At 42.2% G+C, this 24644-nt stretch overlaps 1 protein-coding gene across 2 annotated transcripts; it reads left to right on the forward strand.

The window, feature by feature from the left end:
• Positions 1-1252: 1252 nt before the first annotated feature.
• Positions 1253-24123, forward strand: gnb1l (guanine nucleotide binding protein (G protein), beta polypeptide 1-like). 2 transcript variants are annotated; one of them, XM_030738058.1, is made up of 7 exons: positions 1253-1333; positions 7019-7190; positions 7378-7503; positions 7716-7878; positions 10993-11085; positions 17833-18048; positions 23434-24123. In XM_030738058.1, exons 2-7 carry the CDS (start codon positions 7081-7083, stop codon positions 23710-23712), a joined length of 987 nt encoding a protein of 328 aa, XP_030593918.1. In that variant the 5' UTR covers positions 1253-1333; positions 7019-7080; the 3' UTR covers positions 23713-24123. The 2 variants fall into 2 exon arrangements, with proteins under 2 accessions (XP_030593918.1, XP_030593919.1); XM_030738059.1 differs by having other exon boundaries at positions 1316-1451.
• The last annotated feature ends 521 nt before the right edge of the window (positions 24124-24644 follow it).

Consider the following 24644-nt stretch of genomic DNA (forward strand, 5'->3'; position numbering starts at 1 on the left):
CTTGGGTTGGATGGACGACACTACGCACCCTGTTGCCCTCTCTGTGCAGAGTCCAGGCCACTTGCTCCAGAGGGCACCCTGGAATTGACCCCCTACACCCACCCGGCCCATGGGTAAGATGAGATGCCAGGAATAATTGATGACAATGTAGGCCATGGTATCTGTCCAGGCAGGGCAGGGGACTCCTCTTGCTTCCACCTCCTGCTGAGAGGTTACTGCCTCCTCCATTTGCGCTAATTGGTGTGAATATACGCTGCTCTACAACTGACACTCAGCCTCTTCATGTATGTCATTAAGTGCTTGTGTATATAACCTGCCTCATTAGTGAATTAGATGCACCTCAGCTTTACAAGAATTTATCTTTACAATAATTTGGCTTTGATCAGGGAGGTGATAGTGTTATGTTTTTATTGGATGAAACACCGCGGGTATAGTGTGTCTGCAAATAAATTCTATTGCCTAGAGATATTTTTCTCCCTGTTATTTTCTTTTTTAAGTTAACTGAATGCTATTTTCTCTCTTTTGGGGCTTTTCTGTTGCTTAGACTATGAACCCTCTTCCACTGAGCCACCTGTACTCTGTATTGTTTCATTTTTGGAGTGTGGGGGGATTGGCTGTCTCTAATCCACGACCACAGAAGAGGTTTAAAACACTCTGGTTTCATCTAATCTGCCAGCTTAGACCTAGCCGAGCTTGAAACCCCGCTTTCTCCATGATAGGAATGGACAAATAAAGGTCTCTCCCACCACTCCCATGAAAGGGCTCTGTGTGCTCTGTGGATTAGGGCCCTGTATTTTCTCTGTCTCTCTTTCTCAATTAGACTGAAAAAGGGTTGAATAAAATAGACTCCCCTGTTCATGTAGTGTTGCACGGCTGTGCAAGTTCAATATTTCCCCTTTTTAGATAGCGAATGTTTAGTGGCTCTAAAAGACAAAATAAACTTTGCACGCTAGGACACTGGTAATGTTTTAATGTGGAAAGTTTTTGTGAAAAAAGGCCTGTTCATTAGAACATAGACCAATGAAGACAAAATCTCTGTAATCCATAATCATTAAAGATTCTAACATTGACTTTATACATAACAGGGTGCTGCATTAATCGGCACTCGTCCGTTTTTTCTTGTCAAATAAAGTCTTTGTAATGAATTGGAACTAGAGAGAGAGAGAGAGAGAGAGAGAGGGAGCGAGAGAGCTTGGATGAATAAATGACTGTTCTGTTCAGGCACTTTCAAGGACAGCTCATAGTCTGTAAACAGAGGTCCTTCATGCCCGGCGCATGTCATGTAGCCTGTCCCGCAGATGCTCAGTGAAAACACCGGCGCCTCACTCAAATGGTATTTTGAGCATATTCATTAAAGCGGCTTCTTTTCACATATTGCACCTACTATGCCCAGCAATAATCCCTGTTATGTTAAAAATAAGGTGTATACGTTCTTGAAAAAGCTGCTGCAGGTAGGCTGTTTTCGAGCCTGTCGCTAACGTTAGCCTGTTTGTCACTAACCAAAGTATTTTTAAAAAATATAATGTTCTTAGTTTTTTTTTGTTTTTTTTTTTGCCAAAGCTTGTATAACGTGTTAGCTCCAGTATGATAACGGACAGCTCTGAGTGGAGAGCCGGGCGCACTATATTTAAAACTCAGCTCAGGTCTCCTAATTCACAACTCTTCGCTCTTCTCTCGGCAAATAAATTCATTTTATTATTTTGCATATAGTTAAGCAGCTTCTTGTCAGCCCTCTGAACGGTATTAATACGAAAGCTTGTATTTATTTTAAATCCACTGCTACTGTGGATAAAATACACGGTAGTTCACATTACTGTAGGTCAGTGAGTTTAAAAGTACAATTTTTTTTTTAAACGACGTTTGTAGTGATAACAAGACTACATTTCTCATGAAATGTGTTTGAAGTAGCTGTGATGGAGTTTTATTTATTTATTTTGGAATAATGGTTTGAGTGGGAGAAATCAGAACAGCAGGGTCTTTTTATTAAAGTTATTATTTGTAAATCACCTTTTAAGTGTGTGCACTGTTTATGGATAGGAGTGGTACCGTCCTGGTTGTCTATGCTATCTTTGAGATTCAAGTCCTTGTGGGTATTTACAGGTTTAAATGTTAGTTATTATATTAAAAACAATAGGGATATACAGTCTTTGAGAAATTTATTCTGTGAACTTTTCATACTGGTGGTTGTATTCTATTTCCCGCGATGATGCACAGGTGCTGGACAGGTGTGGTAAATGGGGTTTTGTTTACTCCGTCACATTTGAGAGTTCTGGTTGAATTCGGGACCTGCTCACCATGTACAAATAGTTAGCACGTTGTCAAACTTTTCACCATTGATTTGTGCATTCAGTCACTCATCACTGCCCCTGAAGTTGACTGACAGGTGAAGGAGTGGGGGATGTGCTGTCTGACAAAGCTTGCTGTTTCTTGTGTTCCTTATCCCTTCAATGCATGATGTCTTATTTGAATCAGAGCACAATAAGCATGTACTTGTTTTCCTATATTTGCTGCATCGACAGCATAATCCCCATATATCCAAAGGCGATCACACCCAAAATGTGCAGTGATGTATGATGACACTTGAGCTGTCGACCCTCTTGTGTGCCTTTTTTTCCTCTAGTGCTCAGGTAAATGACCTCATGGAGGAAATGGGTGATAATGCAAACAGATAAGGCTCCCGGTACCTGTTGACCACAGTCAGAACCTCCTAAATCAGGACCCTCTGACACGGTGCTCCATCAGTGCCTGCATCAATGACTCCCACAAGGCATTGAGCCCTTATCTGCAGTGGCCCCTGCTTAGCATTCACGCCATTCACGCGAACAATGCTGCCTCTTCCCGCTCATTGGATCTGTGACTGACAGTGGGTGTTGGTGCACTTGTGTCTGACTTCAGCCTCTATCTGACGCTGGGCTGTTTATCCAGTCCAGATACCCCCACCAAGACACAATAAAGGGTGTGTTTCTTCCTTGCCACTTCCCATTCTGTTTTTCTAGCTGCACTTTTATAATGGACCTTGCTCTCTATTTGGCACATTGGTTTCCTCCACAGGAGGACCTGTATTAGTTGGGAAGGGGGAGGGTTAAGGCAGAAGGGTGACTAATGGTTGTAGAGCCAGTTCACCACCCACTGACCAGCCAGTGAGGTGGAAATGCCATCATGGACAGAAAAAGCAGGGAAACCACAGATAAGAGCATTGGCTTTGATAAACAGCTAATACTGAAGTATGACTAATAGCTGAGGTATGATGTAGCAGCCACAGAGGGCATTGGAACCTTTTTTATGAAGTTTGTTGGCAGAGAATTTGAAAATTGTTGGTGTGATAGGTCCTAAAGTAGATTTTTCATTGGGAGAAACATCTAGAATGGAGCTTTTGAGTTATGTGTAATCTGCTTTGGGTTTTCATCATGCAGCTCAGATCTCATATTTGATGAGGTTGATATCAGAGCACAGCATCTTGGGATCCCATGCCTCTATAATGGCTCTTGTGAAGCTGGGGCATTATAAAGCTTCTATAATCAACCCCTGTGATCAGTATATCCCTCGCTCTATGCTCTTATTTATGAGTGGCAGAATCTGGCAAGTCAGGAGCTCAGGTGGGTAGCGTCCGATCACATGATACCAGCACTAAGCAAGGAATGTGCTGGGGTCTCCCCTCCAACTCTACTGAAAAAACGTTGATGCCCCATATCATAACGAATACCCTCTCTGTCCCCTCCCTCTTCATATGTGCAGCGATGCTGAGGAGGGGAATGAGTGGTGCTGCAGTCGAGAGGGGCACAGATAGTCGCTGTGTTTGATCTGAAGGTCGCCAGCCCCTTGCTGGTGTTGAGAGATCCTTGGCGGATGAGGCTGGCTCTCATTTAATAACATGAAGGGGAAGCGGACCTTTCTCTCATAATTAGGCCTAATTACCCTGTAGGTGTGGACAGACGGCCCAAGAAGAGACAAACTGCCTTTATCCATGGACTTTGAGTCAGATTACCCAGAGCTGTCTTATCTGTTACAAGGCCAGCAGGAGCCTCAGTCTTCCTCTCCTGCTTCTTCCTGCTGACTCCCATATTCAGCTCAGGTATAATAATCGGTCTGATTTATTATACACGACAAAAAGTTTAATTAAGTTTAGGTAGTTAGTGTGTTTTTATCATGTGGACATGTTTAATAAAAAATCTGGGTCACTTAGAGAATCTTCCTGACCTGTTACTCAGTCACTTCCTGAAGCCTTCTTACATTTATTAAAAAAAAACCCAGTACATTTTGGAGAGTTACGTCCCCTTGACGCTCTTTGATGGAGTCCTATCTGCCAGCTTTACTACAGCTGAACCACTACAGAGCATAAGCATCCACAACAAGTGAAAATTATTAGTTTGACAAATGCCAGGTCAGATTTTTCTGGCCTTTTTTTTTTTTTTTGTTCACATACATTTGAGTGACATTTTGTCACCTTGTTGTTTGTTTATAGTGTCTTTCTCTCCCTTCCTGAGCTGCCTGTATGTTTGTGTTTGGGTTTGTAGGTGACTCACTTGCAGCCACGACAGCAGGCCCATTGTTGGGGCAGTTCAGTGGAAATGCTGATGCTTGGAAAACCTCACTGAGGAAGTAATGACATGGGGAAAATGGCCATTCTACTCATCTTTTGGATATGTTTAGTTTTTCAGTTTTCGAGCCCTGCACCGTGTGTGTCCGTCACTGTCTCCGGCTGTTGTCTTTGGTTGACAGTGAGCTGTAACTGCCACTGGAAAGTTCTGCAGGTCTGTAGCCAATGAAAACAACCAGTTTCAGGCCTATATGTGACTCACAGAACCATGCTGCAATGGGAATAATAAGGGAAGCATAACCCACCTGTTATCAGGGTAAGCTTCCCCCGTCACACACGCGCAGGACTCAGGAATGTTGTCTTACCCACCCATTCACAGGAGGAGCAGCTTCGCTCTCGTTCCTTTCTCCAAGCCTTTGTGTCTTGCTGTAGTATGACCAAGCAGTCCTTCTGCCTTTGTTACTTGCCCCTTTTCCAGATCTATATACAGTAGTACTTCAGTAATAAAGTTGAGTATTGTCCTAACATTGGTTCCAGCACTGCTGTCGTACAAACAGAGGGTTTGTAAGTTGTAATGAAAAGTTCGAACACCTGCAGGAATTGCGTGCATAAACCTTTCAGCATTTAATTCACATTAATTGCTGCACAAAATCTGTTTTTTTAATGAATGGAAATGGCCTGCTTTCTATGAAACTTACATTTATTGTGTTCTTTGCCACTTACCGTTGTACCATTAAAGATTTTCAGTCAACTACTTACAGGAAAAAGCAGATGCTTTTTTAACCTCTGCTTTATATATTAATTCATATTATAGCTGGTGAAGTAACCGTGTCATTGTTAGACCATGGGACTACACTGTTATTTGCTTAATTAGGCAGATTGATCAGGGGTCTCCGTTTCTCTGCTTCACAGATTCACATGGTCAATTTAACCACTAACCTCCTGAAATGAGCTGCTCCTGAATGCCTCGGGCTCCGGTTTCAGTGTCTGCTGATTGCAGAGAGCAAGGGTTATGATAAGTAAAAGTAGGGGAGGGGAGTGAGTTTGGGCTGGAGAATAAGGTTTCCAGTTTTAGGTACCTTTGGGGATGCATTCAAAAATAATACCATTAATCAGTTAAAAAAGATTAATTAAAATTTGGTGTAGCAGCCATGCATCTTAGAGAACTTTTTTTTGTGTGGATTTTGGCTGTCTCAGTTATTTCTCTTTATGTATTCCCAGATTGACTCCATGAAGTTGAGATCAGGGCTCTGTGGGGGCCATACTATCTGTGACAGGATTCTTCGTGTGGCAGATTGTTATGACCTTTGTTTCATATTTGGGCTCATTGTGTTGTTGCACAACAAATTTGGGAGACAACAGGCATCTCTTGGATGGATACCAAATTGGAAGTACCTAACCCTCCCAGTACTGCCATTATCATTGCCACACTAAAGCTGATGCATTGGACAAGAGTCTGATATATCAGCCCATAGATGGATAGTTAATGTGATTGGCTGATATTCACCTGTTGTGTCACCTCACATTCCATGTCACTTCATCAAATGCCTCCCACCTGACTGTCTCAAAAAATTCCAGGGGAAGGAGGCAGAGAAATATTCACCCTTTGGCTTTGTGTTGGCAAGTTTATTTTCATGTAAAGAAGTTACATTTTATAGTTGATGTCTTACTGACTTGCATGAGCAGTTGGGATCCATCAACCTAAATTTTGTCCTGATTGAAAAATGGTCCATTTCAGTTCACTGACACCAGGATTTTAAACATGGAGTTAAGATGACTGATGGATAGCATTTTATGAGCTGTGATATCAGCTAATCGCTACGAGTCGCTCACATGTGATTGTACTGCAGTTCACTGTTGAAGCATCATTTCCTTGCGGCATGCCTGTGGTCGGGTTGGTTTCCTCAGCTACCCAGCCTACAAACAACTTAAAAGCCTGAGCTGTTACCTCTGCCTCTGGGACAGCGGCCATGGATCAAGAGGAGTGAGAAGCCCGAATCTTTCTCTGTTTACTGTAATTCAGCTGTCGGAGGTGGTGATTTATGACATATTGAGTAAGAGAGGTGCTTTCATGCAGACTGGAAGGAGGAAGCCTGAGAGAGCCACAGGGTTTGTACCTACTAACAATAGAGAAAATACAGACAGTGCATAAAACGACTGTCTGCTGCGTGGAAGTGAAAGGCTCGAAGGCAAAATGAAGCTCATGGAGAGACTGTGCTCAGTGTTTGTGCAAAAAGAAAAACAAATGACAAGTTTTCTGCTGATTTAACTTGTTAGGCATCCACTTTCATCATATTCATCTAAAATGAGTCCAATTAGCCTATATTGAATGGAACACAGAAACTGCAGTCTGACGGCTATTTATGGAGAAATACAGTCTGCACTGTAAGCATTTCCAACCTTTCCATTTTATTGCTGTCAGCCTCAGCTGTGTTACCATTACGTACGCGTTACATTTAATGTGATATTTTTTTCTTGCAGTGACTGCAGTGGGGCTTGTTTTCAGGCTTCTTTCATCCACATGTTGATTGCTTGACCAAAGGATGTCTCGTCCTGCTCCATCCCCCATTTACACCCTGAGGGGGGCGGGTGGTCCCCTTAACACACTCCACTTTAGCTGCCATGGAGATGTCACTCCTCTCCTGTTTTCTGGGTGAGTCATGTTTTGATCCTACGTCCTTTTTTCATTTTTTTTAAGTATTCATTTCTTTGAACAAGAGCAAACCTTACCATTTGTATAGCTGCTGTAGGTGTAGGTAAGAACAGAGCTCATTAAATAAAAGGTTCTGTGTGTGGCGTGGTCATTAAAAGGTCTTTGTAAACCAAGGATGGTTTTGCAGGACAGGAAAGGGGAACATCCATGTCTGGAACCTGAACAGCAGGAGGGCAGAGAAGATCATAGAAGGTCATTCTGGTAACTCTGTCATCTGGGTGAGCACACTGCAGTCAGCAGATACAATCATCAGGTAAACCTCTCAAGTGTCTTGATTTGTACCCTTTTCTTGCTTACTTTGTATGTCAGGTGTTATTTATCCCCGAATTGGTTTTATTCTAAGCATTATTATTATTATTATTATTAGAAGACTATCTAGTGATAAAATGATTTTGTTTTAAAAAGTGTATTGTAGTGAGTAACTGCAGCTTCACTCTGGTTTTGCTCTTTCTGTTGGTGGAGCAGTCAGGGCCGGGACATGCAGGTCTGCCGGTGGGATGTGAGCGAAGGTCGCAGTGAGCTGGTGGAGTCTGTGTGGACCGGCTGTGTGGGATTCTGTCAGTGCTCCCTGCTGGAGACAAGCTCTGCAAACCACCTTCTGGCCTATGCTGGGGAACAGATGGAGGAGGTTAGACATCCCTGCCTCTTTATCAGAATATGCTGCAACCTTTATTCACAGTTCAAAATAATCCCTGTTTATCTTATACTGGGCTTTGGCAGCCCCTCAGTTCATCCTCAGTCTAAAATGAGCCATTTTATCTCCCTCGCCTGTTTTAAGCTAACTGTCTTCTTATTGGCTGAGCTTTGTGAACAGAAAGTTCGAGCAGCAGGTGTGTGCTTGAGAGAACTATATTAAGGACATCCTCTTTCACTGATATCTTACCATATCATATGATACAGAGCCAAGAGTAGACAAAACAGTCTGCAGCCTGAGCTTTTGGCTCATAGGGATTAGTTGTACTTATGCTGAACTCATTATTTGAAACCTCGCATCCGGACGTGTGCCCGGGTGCGAGGGCCCTCTCATTGCTGCTTGCAGCTTTAATTTGAAACTTTGGCCATGTTCAATATGAGCATCTGCTATTGTAACTGTATATATATGACAGAAAAAAAGAGAAAGCATAAAGTTTCCCATAATAGGAATAAAGAAATCTTATTGAAAAATGTAATGATTACAGTAACGCGTTACTTTGGAACACTTTGCACCCAACACTGCGATAGCTGATATTCGACTGCTATGTTAGTGCAACCCTACATATTTACCTATATCAAATTTGATGAGTAACTTTATACTCGCTTTCATTCTGTTTAATTTTTAACTGACATGGAAGGATTTCCTTTATAAACAGCTCAATTTCCAAACTTCCTGGTGAGCAGATTAATTGGTTAAATCGTCTGAGTTGAGTATGCAAAAAAACATCCTGTATAAACCTGACCAGACTTGCTGTTGCCAGTTAACTAAATGGAGGTCACACATATTTGTGGTTTTTGTTACCGTAAACGTGCTCTTGGAAAATTGTGTTCCTCACAGTTGTTTTGTTACAACAAAACTCTGTCATCTTTCCATATTATGACACCGCTGTGATCTTTTGTATTTGATGTGATCCATAAATGTATTGAATCCATTCAAGTAGTGTTGACTTGACTTACGAGCATGCACTTTGCAGCCAGAAACTATCAAGCCGTGATCTAAATGGCATCATTAACAAACCTGCCTTCATTGTGTGAGTCAGCGTGCACTTTGCAGGAGAGGAACTTGATACCAGACACCATCTAAATGTCTGTTCATTTTGGCTGTGGTCTAAATCACCAAATGAGAATGCCTAAGAAAGCAAGTTTAATTATGCTATTTCCTGCTTAAAAGGCTTTATTGGCTGGTAAAATAGTCAAAGTAGCTGTTTACATTTTTATCTTTGAATAGTGGCTTAAAAAGAAGAAAATCCCTGTCCGGTCCTGATGGTGGAATGAAATCATAGTTTTGTCTTTGAGGTTAATTCTCTACACCCACACGCCTGTTTGGTTTTATGTGGAGCCAGTGTCTGAGTGGTGAGGCAGGATGGGACAGCCAGCTATTCAGCCATCTTTTATTGCCTCCAGATTCATGTTACGTGCTCTGCTGTGGAGGAGCTACATTTGAAAGGGTCGGGGCGGTCACCTGATCCAGTCAAACGTGCCTCTGCTAACCTCGGTCCAGCAGGCCAGGCATCAGGGCGCCTGTGACTCCCAGCACCTCAATAATGCCATTGTCCCAACAGACACAGACAGAGACACACCGACACACCCGTAAACGGCAGACCAAAACAGGCCACACTCGATTTTGTCATTTTGGCTCTCCACCCCATTCCACAGACATAACTGACCAAGACAGATGCTTATCATGCATCTGCAAGTAAAACACCCACATTAATGAATTCCCTCAAGACACAATACATAGGCACTTGCCACAGAGTGCTCACAATGGCGTGATTCAGTGCCTCGGGCAAAATATGGGTCAATATTTTGTTATGTAACCAAGAAAGGCAACAGTTTCCATCTGAACCTATTTCAGGTGGTTTTATTGTTTACTGCTCTCCTGCCAGCAGATTTGCTGCCACGTCAGAAACATTAATTAATAGCGTGGGTGTTTTATTTATGGGCAGTGTGATGCCACACAAGAACAGTGATCACCTGAGGCACAGAGAAGTCCTTAAAGGCCCTCTTTGTCAGGCACGCAGAGGTAAACATGCAGGACAGATGTGGCTTAGCGCTAAAATACAGATCGCTTCCTTAAACGGCTGTTTAATCTGAGGCCTAATGAGAATGAATATGAGTAGCGTATATCATCAGCACGGAGAAAGTCGAAGGAATGAGCTTTGGTCAGGATGTGGGGTACACGCAGATACGCGCGTGCATACACACACACACACACACACACACACACACACACACACACACACACACACACACACACACACACACCATCATTAGTCTGTGTATTTTTTATCAGAATCAGTGCCAATGTGTGCAAGAAAACACCACTCAGGTCGCAGGGTGAGCCTTTAGCAGGATTTATTATAGACAGTGAGGCGGCTGCGCTGCACTGATGGATGATACTGTACTGCTGGTTGGAGGCTCTCAGATCTGTAGAGGTTCTAACAAAGCAAGTATAGATCTGGGTTGCAACTTTGTTATTTGAATGCAGAAGACAGACAAATCCCAACTTGGCAGAAACTTGCAGACAATTAGATTTTGTGTGTATATGTAACTTTGTGCCAGTAATGAAAACAGAAAGTCTGTTAAGTAGGTTAGTGAAAAGAAGATGAAAAGAATGAGCATAAGTGGCATATATACTGCTGTTTTTAGCTATCGGGGGTGATCTGGCTCTAGGGATGGCAGCACTGTTTGGCTGGAACATGACATTGATTGGGACGAAAGCATTTTAACGCTGATGAATTGCCATGAAATTTTGCACAGAAATCCATCGTTCTCATGAGATGTATGCTACTGATTCTGGTGACCCGCTGACTTTTTATTTTCACCCAGCTGAATATCTCAAGAGCCACGACACGGAGAGACGCCACATTTTGCGCAGGCGTGCAGTTAAAAGTAACAAGTGAACATCGGCACGTTAGAATTATCATTGTCAGTTTCTTTGCAGTGCAGTGGTACCTTTTGAGCTCACACAGTGTTGCACAATATGGCTGTAACAGGTTCTGTCGTCCCTAGGGAGTTTTGACCTTTAATTGTCACGGGTTCTCCACAGGTCAAGATTATCGAGCTTCCTGGTAAGACCGCAGTCTGCACACTTGTACCAGAAGAGAAGCTGGGGATGGTCATGTGTCTAAAACTGTGGCAGGTAAGCATCAGTGTCAAGTATCTTTTTATAGCATATAGTTGGGTTGTTTTAAAGTGGACCTATTGTGTTCTTGGACTCAGCAGTGGAAACTCTAAAGTGTCTATTACTCCATTTTCAGCATCATTACAGTACATGTTGAGATATGCTCCAATACACTGGAACATTTACTGTATGAGTGAAATTTAAAGTGAATCTACCACGCTCATTTACAGCTCTATGTTTTTGTTCTTGGACTCTAATATATTTCCATGAGTCATGGTCCAAAATTATACTGATTTGTCTTAAACTGGGCCTCGGTGTAGCCTCTCAGTTTATCCACAGTCTGAAATAAGTCTTTTTAGTTTCTTCCATCCTCCTTTCAGGACAGCTTTCTTCTTGATTGGTTGCCCCTCGTGAACATTAAGTTTGAACTGCGCGCACGTGCAGAGATGTGTTCCTGAGATATTGTCTCTATTTGACATCACGCAGATCCGAAAGTAGAAAGAAACTGTCTGAAATGGAGTGTTTAGAGCTTTTTGAAACTTTGGCCATGTTTAATGAGCAGCCGCCACTGAAACATGACAGAAAATAAGGAAATGCATGCAATATGGTCCTTTAGGCCTGATCAGTTGCACTGCCTCTTTGTCAAATTCAAAAAAATCACACTGACAGCCAGCAAATGATGTACCTTTCTTTTTCCTACTTGTTATAAATACTCATACCTCTGCACATACCTGCTTCATTCTGATTGGACAGCAGCCGCGATAAGTCGCTAAAGTAAACAAAAAATGCACACGTGAGATGCGGCTCATGATTTACAGCTTAACAACTCGTCCTGCACCATTTTTCCGAGCGTTTCTTCTCAGCTGGCAGCGAGTCCCAACACTGTAATTAGAGTGTTTGGAAAGGCTGGGGGTTCACAGCCATATATCAGCCTGCAGCTGTACATCCAATCTGATCTGGGCAAAAAAGTTACAGCTTTCTGTTTTGTGAATGCTGTTGAAAGTTTTATTTTCCAGCCATTAACGCAACCCTGTAATTATTTTTATGGTTAATTATTAACTCTTTGGGTTTAGGGCTGCAGGGAGGGATTGAATGGGGGTTTTGATGCAAGACTGTGGATGGTTTGCATAAATTTAATGAGCTGTGCAGTTTACAGGCAACAGAAATCAAAACACAGCTTATCATTTTAAACCCCAGAGTGAGGCAAGCTGCTGGCCTGTGCACATTCAGCCTGCTATTCCTGTAATGCTAATTAGCGTTAATAAGTCAAATGCAAAGCCTATAAAGGTGACATTGTTTGCGATATTTTAGAGCACAGTTCGAGTCTCAGTGCCTGCTGACACCATGTTTGTGTTTTTTTTTTTTTCTGTTTGCCTTTGATTTCACTGTTGCACCCACCTTTCATCATCTGATTTATGAACCAAAGCTGGCTGAGCGTTGAGTGCCAGGAAACATAATGATCAATTATATCATTATAAATTATATAATATCTTTGTAATACAGCACAGGCAGCTGTCTGACTTCAAAGCCGAAGGGCCCAGGTGATTGTAAATCATTTCGGGCTGATTCCTTTCAAAGCATGTGCATCTGTTACACTGACTGAGTGACTCGAGAGGTTCCAAGCACTGGGAAAGACTGAAAGCCCAGTCTGTGGGTGCATTTGCGAACACACACGACCCCTTCTTTCTCTCACTATAAAACACCAGCTGGCAGGTCTTCTCTCAGTCACATTAAATGCTCATATGCTGCCTACTGTTTCCTTAACCTTACACAGCAGGAGGCAACGGCTGAAGCAGCTATCCCCTCTCTCCACCCTGTCTCTCCCTATCACACACACTCCAGGAAGAAGCCGCTGCCAATTATCTCTTCTCTCTGTCTTCCCACTCACCACCCCTCCCTCTTTTATTCCCACCACTGAGAAGCGATTATCCTCCTATACTTTTAAGACAGACTCACCAACAGATTTATTGTCAGCCTTTAAGACCGCTCTGCTGGAGTTTATGGAAACGATTAAGTCTTAAGCGGCACTTTCTTCCAAATTCAGCCACAGTTCACCCCATTAAAATCCCACCTAGCCCTTAGTTGACTATGTCATAAAGGTGACAGAGCTTATTATCAGATTTTTCTGCATCTGATCAGCTATGAAGCTGTGAACGATGGAGAGTGAAGGAGGAGGAAAATGCCTCCACATGTGGGTTTGACTTGTGTGCCGATGTCAGGCTTGGCCAGGGGGACAGTAGTGATATATGATGTGCAAGGCTTTTAATGTGAACAGAGGCTGGCGGGGGGAAAGGAAATGTTCCTATACAGATATCCATCACTCTCAGCTCATCACCTTGCTGCCTCGTGGCCATGACATCATGGTGAGACCGGGACGAAAACCGAAGGAGGCGATTGGTTCCTTATGTTGAAGCAGTGTCTGCCTGAGGCCTGTGGTGGCCACATCAGCAAACAAACTGGTCCGAGGGTTGTTCATGATTTAGGCCAGAATTAGAACACAAGGAAATGACACAGAATATTTATTAGCTTCATGATGCCATTTTTTTCTCCAGTTACGTTGTTTATTGTGTGTATTTTTTTTTTTTTTTAAAGGGAATCTAAATAAAGAACACAATGTTAGTATAGATGGTTCCTTTGCATTGTCCTTGGCACATGTTACTTTTAAAAATACAGGAAAATTATATGCCTGTAAACTGTATAGAATAGGTTATAAAAATATTCTTACATATGGCGGCTGTGGTCCAGGAAGTACTGTGGATTCTCCAGTCTGCATGTAAAACAGTCCGTGGGCAATACACCGAACCCTAAATTGTTCCTGATGCTTCATCGGTGTGTGGGTGTGTGGGTAAAAAATGTTTAAGGCAAAGAACAAAGCACCAGTGAATGTAGCTTATACCATCAGTAAGAGTTGAAAAGCATTATTTAAATACCAATCCACTGACTGTTTACCACCTTATGATGAACATGGGCAAACAGTACAGAACACATTCACCAATAAATGGGACATATATACATATATGTGTTGCTGTCAATAAGTCAGTGTCATGATGCATAAAAAATTTACATTTACATTTTTTTATCTCTCACTTGGAAACCAGTTTATCTTTGTTGAGTATTAGTGTCATTTCTGGCTGTTTTTTTTTTTTTTTAAATCACTGTCTTTTTATTAAAGTTTGTTTTCCTTTATACATACAAAAAAAAAAAACAGTAGGTACAAAAGAACCAAATATAGAATAATACTACCATTCAAACATAGCCCAAGAAATAAAAGAAAAAAACAAAATAATAAACAAATAAATGATAATAAATAAATAAATTCAGAAAAATTTCTGGCTGTTTTGTGGACACTGTTTTGTGCCAGTCTGCTCCTATAGATTAGCACTATAGTCTTTAACTGTTCTGAATAAATATAGGACTATTGTAGTAGATGGAAAAAAATAATTTTACATGAAAATTAGATGACAGTTACAGTGAAAGTTGGATTCTTGTGCTTGTCTAAATGAAATCATTACAAACATAATAAGCACAAGTTTGACTTGATTTTACAGTTGATGTACAAAAAGTCAAAAAAGAGAGAAAATCAAACAAAAAACGGTCATAACAGCAGACGTTCCTGGCCTTAGATAAAACTGAACTGCTTTAAGGCTGCAGCTGCACTTTTCTTTCCCTCTCATAGTGACAGCCATGAGAGGAACTTACTGTGATTTATTCTGCTCACATACGTGAAATAGGCTCTTGAGCCCCAGTGAGAAAATTTAATGACCTCTCTTAAGATCGTTGAGCTTTGTCTATTTGATAAAGATGTCTGCATGTCCATTCCGGAGAAAAATGGGAAACTTGGAAGGAGATTGGCTAAAAATTGGGGGGGGGGGGGGTTCACCCTGTTTGAAATGTTAAAATTGAGAAGTGGAAAGATGTAATGCCCGATTCTGAAATGTAAGATTTTGCAGCTTTCCTGATGTAATAAAAAATTATTTTTAGGCTGGTGGTTACACAAAACAAGCAGTTTTTAAACATTCAAAAGAGTTTCAGCAGACATGAGAAAGCAGGAAAGGATCAATTGAATGTTCAGTTAATTCTAACACTGGTATACTGCCTTACAGCATGTAAACTTAGACTATTTCAATTCTTAGTACAACCTCAATTCCAAAAAAGTTGGTATGCTGTGTAAAATGTAAAATATGGAATTTAATGATATTAGATGCCTGTGATCTTTTGTCCCCTCAGGCAGGTTAAAGCGCCAATATGCACATCATGAACATGATCCAGACACGGTGCCGTCTTCTTTGGGCCAAACCTCATTTAAAAATGGACTGAAGCAAAGTGGAAAACTGTTCTGTGGTCAGATGATTAGAAATTCTTTTTGGAAAACATGGATGCCATGTCCTCCAGACTAAAGGAAGAGAGACCATCTGATTTGTTATCAGCACTCAGTTCAAAGGCCTGTATCTCTGATGTTATGGGGGTGCACTAGTACCTATGGAATTGGTGGATTGCACATCTGGAAAAGCATCATCAGTGCTGAAAGGTAAATACAGGTTTTAGAGCAACATATGCTCCCATCCAGAGGCATTGAATATTTCAGCAAGACAATGTCAAATTTATTATTAAATTTATATTTATTATTCTATTTATTGAGATGTGTTGCTGTCATCAAATTCAAAATGAGCCAGTTTGAGATTGTAAATCATTGCATTCTGTTTTTATTTACGTTTAGCGCCCCAACGTTTTGGAATTGCAGCGGTTGTAATTTGACTGGTGTTTAGCAGAATGACATTGTGACATATTTGTTAAAAGGATACAAATCAGCCTGTAGGGTGTCCCTGTAGCTCACCTGCTTGAGCAGGCAACCCATGTGATGACATTTCAGTTTGACTCCGCCTCAGACCTTTTTCTGAGTGCCTCTCTGCTCTTTCCCTACTTTCCAGTCTACACTTGACTGTCCTGTTCACTAAAGGCTAAAAAATGATTTGAGAAAAAAAAAATCAGCCTCTAATTACACTATAATATGCTATGTAAATACAGCTATAAAAACATGGCTGAATGTCACATGGCATTGTCATCCTAGGGGAGACGCAGAGTAGTCTCCTCCATTGGTCCTGCATCTCCAGCCAGCTTCCATCCATCTTTCCAACGACTCTTCAGTGATGAATCTTCTCCCAGAGCCCCAGCCCCACTCCAGCAGAGAGCCCTCTTGTAGAAAGGCCTGTGGAGGATATAATGAATTACATGTCTACCCAGGGTTCCCCGACCTCTGACCCATGGCATCATCAATCAAGGAGGTCCTACACTTAAGTGAAACGGTGGGCCCCTAGCCTGGAACGCTTAGCCCAGTCCCTGCCGGCAAGCAGGGGCCACTGATTTTCACGTGTTTTTATTTGTTTTCATAATCCCTTAGTGTTCGTCCTTGCTGATGTGTTTGGAAGGAATACACGACTCTGTCTATAATTTGTTTAAAGCTGCAAGAAGAGAAATATAGGGCGTTAAGTGAGAAGAGGACTTGGACATGAGTGGAAAAAAATGGCAGACCCAGCCTCCTTGCACATATGGAAAAAATTTCTCACCCTCCAAGCTTCTGCATGGCACTGTGCTATTTCTGGAGGCCTGATGGTATTTTATAGTAAAGGCAGGAGTTAGTGTATATGTACATATCTGTTTATTCACAGGTCACATTTGTGGATTTGAAAGGATGTGTTTATGGGAGAACTGAGCCCAGTGTTTGTGTTTACAGAAAAAATGTGATTTTCAGAAAGTGGGATGATGGGAAAAATCTCACCAGGTGTACTTCCCTCGTCCTTCACTTCTCCCCTCCAGCGGTGCATATATAAGGCAGCTACTTTTCATCAGCCCACCTTTATGTTCGTGTTCACAGACATGATTTACAAGCTCAGCTACACCTCCACTCAACCTCTGTGGCTGTTTGATTACACTGGTGTAGAGGAAGCAGGCACTCAGAGGTTATCTGTGGACTCACAACAGTGGGAAGGCACAGCTTTATTATTCTTTTCAAATGTTGCACTGCTTACTTTGCCCTATTAATGCGCATTTAGCTACATTTTATGGTTACCATAGATTGCGCTATATATTTAACAGAAGTTTTTATTTCATCTGTTGCCTGTTTGCACACTCGGTTTCATTTCATTTCATGCGATTTGAAAGATTTACTCTGATGGATTCACCAGTTGTAAACATTCAAGCTGCATCTGCAGTGTCAGGAGGTGAAGTGGATACGAGGCAGGATTATATGTGCTGGTTTTATATGAAAAGCATAATACTAGCAAACATCATCAAAACATAACAAAATATTGAAACATGAACACATTAAAGCAGAGAAAAACCACAACATTGTATAATGATGAGATATTTAGGAAGACATGAAGACAAGATCTCTACTGGACGCCGAGAAAAGCCGTATTTTTTCAGTGTTTTATTTTATTCCTCTATATGATGCAGTATTCTATCCGTGCAGGCTGTGATGTCTGTGGCTTAGTGATATAGATGAGGAGCAAAGTGAGGAGTGGTGTAATGGAGTGCTGGAAAGAGAGAGCAGGAAGCTGACGAATGGAGCCCACAGCATTTCTCTGAATGTCAGCGGGAGCTTCCAGGATGATAACCTCTGCTCCTCTCAGCTTCCAGCACCGCACAGCGGTTTCTGTGGTTTTTGCAACATGGCTCTCATCTCACATCTTAACTCATACTTCACTTTCTATTCCCTCTTCCCCCATCTTGTTGTCCCTTCTCCCTCTTGTCATATTCCTCCCTCAGCCAGACTCGGGGCCCGGGCCTCTCCTGTTAGCTGGATACGAGGATGGTTCTCTGTTGCTGTGGGACGTAACCCAGAGGTCCAAGTTGAGCCAAGTCAAAGCCCACTCTGAGCCTGTCATGTGCCTGACCTTTGACACCACAAGTCTGAGGGGCGTATCGGGCTCCTCTGAGAAGACACTTTCCTCCTGGATGCTGGATGAGCAGAGCAACCTGCAGGTCAGTAGAGGACATGTTCTAGAGTTGACACACTTTTTATTTGCTGATGAATCTTCGCAGCCCTGTCAGGTGAATTTGTTTATGATACACCTGCAGTAACCTGTAACCTGTAGTGATTACTTATAAAATATAGTTTTAATCATTGCTTTTAGCTAGCTGTTTCAAGTATTTATGATTTACATTGACTTGACTGCTTGCTTGTTAGCTGGTCTTCCCTTCATTGCAAATTGCAACATGTAGTGCTAGGGTGTTACAGCTGACTCAGTGTGTACTTGCTTTTAAATGAAATAATTTTACCTATTTTGTCAAATTAGAGGTAATTATTGTAGCTATTTTAGAAGTATTCCATAGGATACAAGCACCTCTGTTGAGCTGTTTGTGCTTATTTGTACTGGTTACTAAAGTATTCCTGGTTACGATCTCAAACATGCCTACTGGCTAACTAATTGTTGAACAAGAAAATCCATTGAAACACTATAAAAAGGTAATGGAGGAGACAGGAGCAGAGGAGTGTTACCTTTCTCTAGGCTTGCTTGGAAAACATCAGGGGCCAAAGAGGAAGAGGCTCAGCAGGGCTCCAGGGGCCATAAATCAGCTGCTGGTTACACAGCATTGGCAGGGCTGGGGGCCAAGGGCCAAGCTGGGGCTGTCACTCCAGAATCTTACCACCCACATGTACACTGATACACAGTCGCATATTAGGCCTCAATATGTTCACAATATCAGTGATTATAGGCCTGGAAAAATGTGTGTAGTGCCCTGCTGTAAAAAAGAGGAAAATCTGGGCATACTTAATTAATTTAGCATACAGCATTACTCTTGATCATAATACTATTAAAACGCAGACAGGCTATCAAGTATATGTCCTGTCTATACAATAAATCCCATGCCAGCGCATATTCTGTAACACCAAAAGAGATCATATCAGCTTTGTACCATAATTCATTTTACATAACAGCCAACGCCTCAGAGACTTAACGCCTCATTTGAAGCTGTATTTTCTCTTGATTTCATGAGCAAAAGGGAATGCTCCTATTTTTCAGCCAATCCCATGAATCTGAGCCAAGGGGAACCTGAGGCTGATATAGTACACTCCTGCACGGTGAAGCGGTATTATTCTTTCCGAGGCTTTTTACAAATGAATGCTTGAATTAGAAATATTTGCAAAGCCCCATTTTTTTCACCCCAAATATGTGTCTAGAAAAACACCACGAAGGATTTGATTCAATATACCAAAAACAGGAGGAGAGTAGTTTATTTGGTTTATTTTGCACAAGCAACAAAATATTGATTCAGCATGTAATCCAGGATGAGTATGACAGGCAGAAAGCACAAGGAGAGGGAAAGGATCCAACAGGGGCTTTTAAATTATTCCGAAGTGCAGCTCAGTGTGACGTCCAGACAGCCATCCTCAGTTCTTCCCACAAAAGTATTTTTGTGTGGCCGGAGTAACCGGGGGGGGGGGGGGGGGGGGGGGGCCTGCCGGTTGGTGGACCCTGGCCCGGGGTCCTGACTGATGACCCTTGAGAGGTAATAAAAATATCAAAACCTCGGAGGCCCCTTAACCAAACAAAAAACACATCTGCAGTAAAGGGAACAGTAGTTCACAGTGGGAGGCTGCAATAAAGGCTGAGGAGGCTGTAAGTGCCACAGCATCCCACTTCCCACAAATTACCCCTGCAACACAGTCCAGTGTAGCGGAGCTGGCTGGCAAGGCAGATGGATACTTTTTGTGAAATGGTGGGGAAACTGAATGTGACACAACACAGCGCAGTTATGATTTAGTGAGGCTGAAAGGCCGTGAAGTGAGCTTATCAAGGCCAGATAAAGACAGATAGCCTCAGGAATGGAGGTTAATGTATTTCACATGGCTTCCAGAGGCCTTTATCTTCTGTTTGACCTGGAAAGCCTGATATCATTTCATAGCCATTTTTCCTGTTCTGCTGTAGTGTGCATTTTTTGAGGATTTGTCAGGGTTGGGACTATGTTGTATGAGGACGTGGGCCTAAGATTTTACAAGCTGTTAAACCAGATGGACGTTCATTTAGGTGGCCAATCGCAAGCACTGGCAAGTGCAGTGACGGGTTTCTCCTGGAGAAAGAAAAAGACAGCAGTTGCAGACTGGAGGAAATGAAAGCGGGTATAGGCAGAGGAAGAGTAACAGTGTAAATCAAGCATGTCTGACAGCGAGCTATTGCTGAAATTGATGACAGTTCTCTACAGGTGGACATCCTGCTCCTCACATGCAGCGCACTGTGAAAATATCTCCTGTAGTCACCTGCATGATTTCTTTGGGCAGCCACAGTTCTTGCAACCGTTAGCTAGTGCTGAGTCATGGCTTTTGTGGTCCGCTCAAGTCGGGCACAACTTCAGTTGTGCTGCTATTATAAAAATCCTCTCTGTTTTTATGGAGCTCCACCCCTCCTCCTCCTCTTCTGTCTTTTCTGAATGGGATTGCTCACCTGACACATCCATCTCCTGTCAGCCAGAGCCAGGCTCTAACAGACAAGGTGACAAAAGGCTGTAATCTCCCCACTGCCAAGTGTGATTCAGGGACAGGGTGTGTCAGAAATACCTGCGAAAACCCTTCCAGCCGCTAGACTCGAGTGAGTGAGCGATGATGGGCCGTTTCAGTAGATCAGTGTGAACACCAGGATTGGTGCCAAGACTAAGGTTAAAGACAGGAGGAAAAAAAAAAAAAGCGGAGCAAAGCACGAGTGAAACCTGCCAAGCGGATGCTCCCTTTGAACATCGGCTCGCTCTGGTGAGATGCTACAAAAGAAGATCGTGGAGTGTTAGTTTGTGTTGGATCTGTCATAGGCCCAGCTGCTGAGCAGAGCTGGTAGCCTCCTGACAGCTGAGAAATCTGGCGTTTAGACAGCAAACTTGTGCGTGTTTATCTGCGTGCTGTAACGCAGGCCAAGAAGGAGTGTTTCCAAGAGAAAAAAGAAAAAAAAAAGAATGATGAAACCCAAAGATGGATTCTGTCTGTGATGAGATAGTGAGGAAGCAAAGTGAGGAAAAATGGGGTGGAAATAATATGAGCCAAGACTCCCCGGTTAGAGCTAATGGATTTCATTACCGACTGAGAACTGGTTAATGGCAGCACTTGAAGTCAGCTGCATTTTCATTTAGATGCGGTGTGGCCCTGCAGCAAAAGCAACAACGCCGCCGCTGGAGAACATCGAGTTAGAAAAGATTGTTTCCTTTACAAGAACAAAGAGGAGTTATTCTGGCATTTAGAAATAATATTATAATAAAGGGCCGCAACCATTTTGGAAGTTTTTAACATAAATTAATCTACAGATTTTTTTTTCTTATTCAGTTATTTATTTTGACTATAAAAATGTCATATGTTTAAAAAGCCAATCTAATTACTTTTTCTAGAAGACAGTCAACTCAGAGAAAAAAAAATTGACCAGCTGGAAGCAGTATTTCTTTATCTTTTTTCTTTTTTTTTGATTGAAGCAGTGGTTTGACATTTAGGAGCTTAGCTTAGCTTCACACAAAGGCTGGATTCAGGGAAACAGGGCGTGTGGCTCTGTTCAAAATACCAAACTTCAAACTTCAATGATGTTGACGAAATGTTCATCAAAATGGATTAATCATTAATCCTAATGTTTGTTTTTATCGTTATCCAAAGAACTGGTTCAAGCGCACATGAGAGACCCCCAAACTGACACCATGACACCAGTCCAAAATTAAGTGTGATTAAAATAAAGCCGATGTGGAGTTTTTAATTTGATAAACTAACAGTTTCATTTAGTCAGCTGATCGTTTCAGTCGGCACTGATCGCTGGCAACTCAGGAAGCAGCAGAGCTCCACATGAGCATCATTCATTATAAATTATAGCACAAGGCAGCCATTTTTTTCCCCCTTACTACTTTTTCTCTCCACTTTCTCAGACAGAAAGTAAAAACAATTAGCCAGCCAGCCTTGGTGAATGACCATCACTACATCATTAGCCATTTACTGCTTGCAATTGACCCCTTAATGAAACAAATGCCTTTTCCTGACACAAACTATGGGAAGCAAAACAAACAAAAACAGACACTTAAACCCATCATTATCAGGACTCTAATGCAAACCAGATGGAGAGAGGTAGGGGCATACCAAATACTTGAGGTAATAACAAAGCTCCAAACAATCTTTCACCCCCTAGTTTGCTTTGTATCTGTGTGTCTGGCTCTGCTGGTCTAAGTGGGCACACAGGTTCGTACTTGTGATGATGGTTTGATTAACAAAAGAAAAAATGAAATCATATCACTGTCTTTTCTGACCTTGGCTTTCTTGCTGTTATGATCAATGACATTCCTCCCTGCTCCCTCTCTCCCTTGCATTCCACTTTATCCACTTGGGCTATGAGTACCTGGCTTATATCTTCCACATGCAGCTTGTGGATGGTTCCTGCCCGGAACAGGAGCACGCAGATAAATTCTCCCAACATCTCCTCCCCATCCAAACCATTAGTCTCCCTAGACGCGACTTATGAAGTCAATTTTACGCTGTCCAGTTTGATTTCAGCTCCCATAGCCAGATGTTTGTGTCTCATATAGTGATGTAGTGGAGATCCCTACCCTTCAGGAAGAGCACGTTCACTTCCCCAGGAATGCCCACCACGCCGGGCCCTTCAGAGAGCGCTCTTAGCCACCATTCATTTTCATTTGTCAGAATGTTGCGCCTTTAGAGAGATGGATACAGTCTGTGGGACGCTGTTGATCACAGGGAGAGGGGACTGTGGCTAATCTTTAGCAGGCAGATGTTACAACGGTATATTTATCAGGTCTCTCTCCACTGATCAGACCTTTCAGTGTGAATGTAATTCATCAGAGGTGCTTAAAGCAACAAGGTCTCAGCAAACAAGTATTTCAGCAAGATGGTCTCTCGCTTTCTTGCAAACTGCGACGCAGGTAACTCACAGCCCCGTCGTGCTTACAGAATACGCCTCCCTAACTCCAAACCAAATAATGGGTCACTGAGAGATTTACTCGCGGCCCTCGTGCCCTAATGTTTTATGGCTGATGATTGAGTCCCAGGAGTATGCAGCCAGGTTCAACAGACCTCCAGCCTCACACTTGGACCTCAGTCATCAGATCAGCTGATAGCCTTTCCTTGTCAGTGTTTGCCTTGGCCACATTTTCCCAGACGGCAGTGATTAATTGACAAACTGATCTATTAAGTCTGCCTGTTATTTTTTTTTCCTGTCTCTATTTGCATGAGAAATAGGTTATTTGGTTTTACATTACTAATACAGTTGGGGGAAAAAAAGAAACCGCTGCATCCCATCCTTAAACCTTGGAATACATGTAAAGATGTCTTTGCATTTGTGTTTTTGTAACATGCCATCACCTGTTCAGATATTTTTCCTCTTTCTGGTTTTACAGCTGCAGGACTGTGTGACGCTGGTCAACCCCGGGGTGTCCCAGCTGTGCATCCGGAAGGATCGTAAACTTCTGGCATCAGCAGGCTGGGACCACCGAGTAAGAGTGTTTGGCTGGAAGAAGCTCCGACCGCTGGCAGTACTACAGTACCACACCGACATGGTGCTCAGTGTGGCCTTCTCTGACCACCAGGACCCCAGACAGAGAGTGCTGGCTGCTGGATCGAAGGACCAGCGAATCAGCCTGTGGTCAATTTACAACGAGGGAGCGGACACGGCCTGAGTCACCGAGCTCGGAGTGGATATAGAGATTTGTGATCAATACTTTAACAGTCATCTGTACTGATATAATAAGGCACCAGTTTGTGCTTTTCATGTACTGCAATTACAGTTGAGCCACAAAGCTAAAACGTTCTCAGGATACTTTAGAAGAATTCCTAATAAATCTCAATAATGACAATTTAAAGAAAAAAAATCCTCTTCATGGTATAAAGTTGCAGTAAGTTGGAGTGTGGCAGCAAATACATGATCAGAATTGATTTCCATGTTCAGTTTTTACAAGATGGACTAAGTGAAAAGTCATATTGATAAATATGGATGCCCCCCTTTTATATTTTTATACTTAAAATGTAATATGGAGATGAATACAGTGTGTTATGTTTTATTTATCTCTTTGTGAATAGTGAGGAACCAGTGATCGTGACCAGTATCCTGGTCTCCAAAATAAAATACTTTTCACACGTCATGTTTTAGTAGTATTATTTTTGTATTTGAATATAAGCTGACAGAGCTGCACCAGCAGCGTCTCCTTTTCTGTTAAATGGCACTAAATGAATGACTTTTACCTGCTCTGTGCAGCTATGTGATTGTGTGATCCGAAAGCAGATCTGCTTCAGTGGACATGAATTTAAGGCATATGCCGCACCTGAGCAGCTACGTAATCCCACGTTGTTTTTCTAGCAGGTTTTAGCTTAACACACAGGCCCTGCAGTCTGACCTGAGCTGTTTGTCAAACAAAGTAAATCACAGCGTGGACACGGAGAACACAAGGATGGCATTGCTCTCCCTGGGTCAGGATAATCTGTTTATGAAGCGATTTTTTTTTTTTTAATAAGTGTACCTCCTTTGTGAATGAAAACATTCACAAAGAATCCTTCAACCCTCATGCCAAAAAGTGTCAAGCTAAAAGTAAAGAAAAGGTACAATTTAATTTCC

Source organism: Archocentrus centrarchus, chromosome 9, assembly GCF_007364275.1.
Source record: "Archocentrus centrarchus isolate MPI-CPG fArcCen1 chromosome 9, fArcCen1, whole genome shotgun sequence".
Lineage (NCBI taxonomy): Eukaryota > Metazoa > Chordata > Actinopteri > Cichliformes > Cichlidae > Archocentrus > Archocentrus centrarchus.

What these genes read in the sequence shown, in the direction of transcription:
- gnb1l (XM_030738058.1), top strand. Translation starts at nt 7,081, where the DNA reads ATGTCTCGTCCTGCTCCATCCCCCATTTACACCCTGAGGGGGGCGGGT. An exon ending in CTGGGGAACAGATGGAGGAG is followed by an intron (nt 7,879 to 10,992) that starts GTTAGACATCCC and finishes GGTTCTCCACAG; the next exon opens with GTCAAGATTATCGAGCTTCC. An exon ending in TGTGTCTAAAACTGTGGCAG is followed by an intron (nt 11,086 to 17,832) that starts GTAAGCATCAGT and finishes TTCCTCCCTCAG; the next exon opens with CCAGACTCGGGGCCCGGGCC.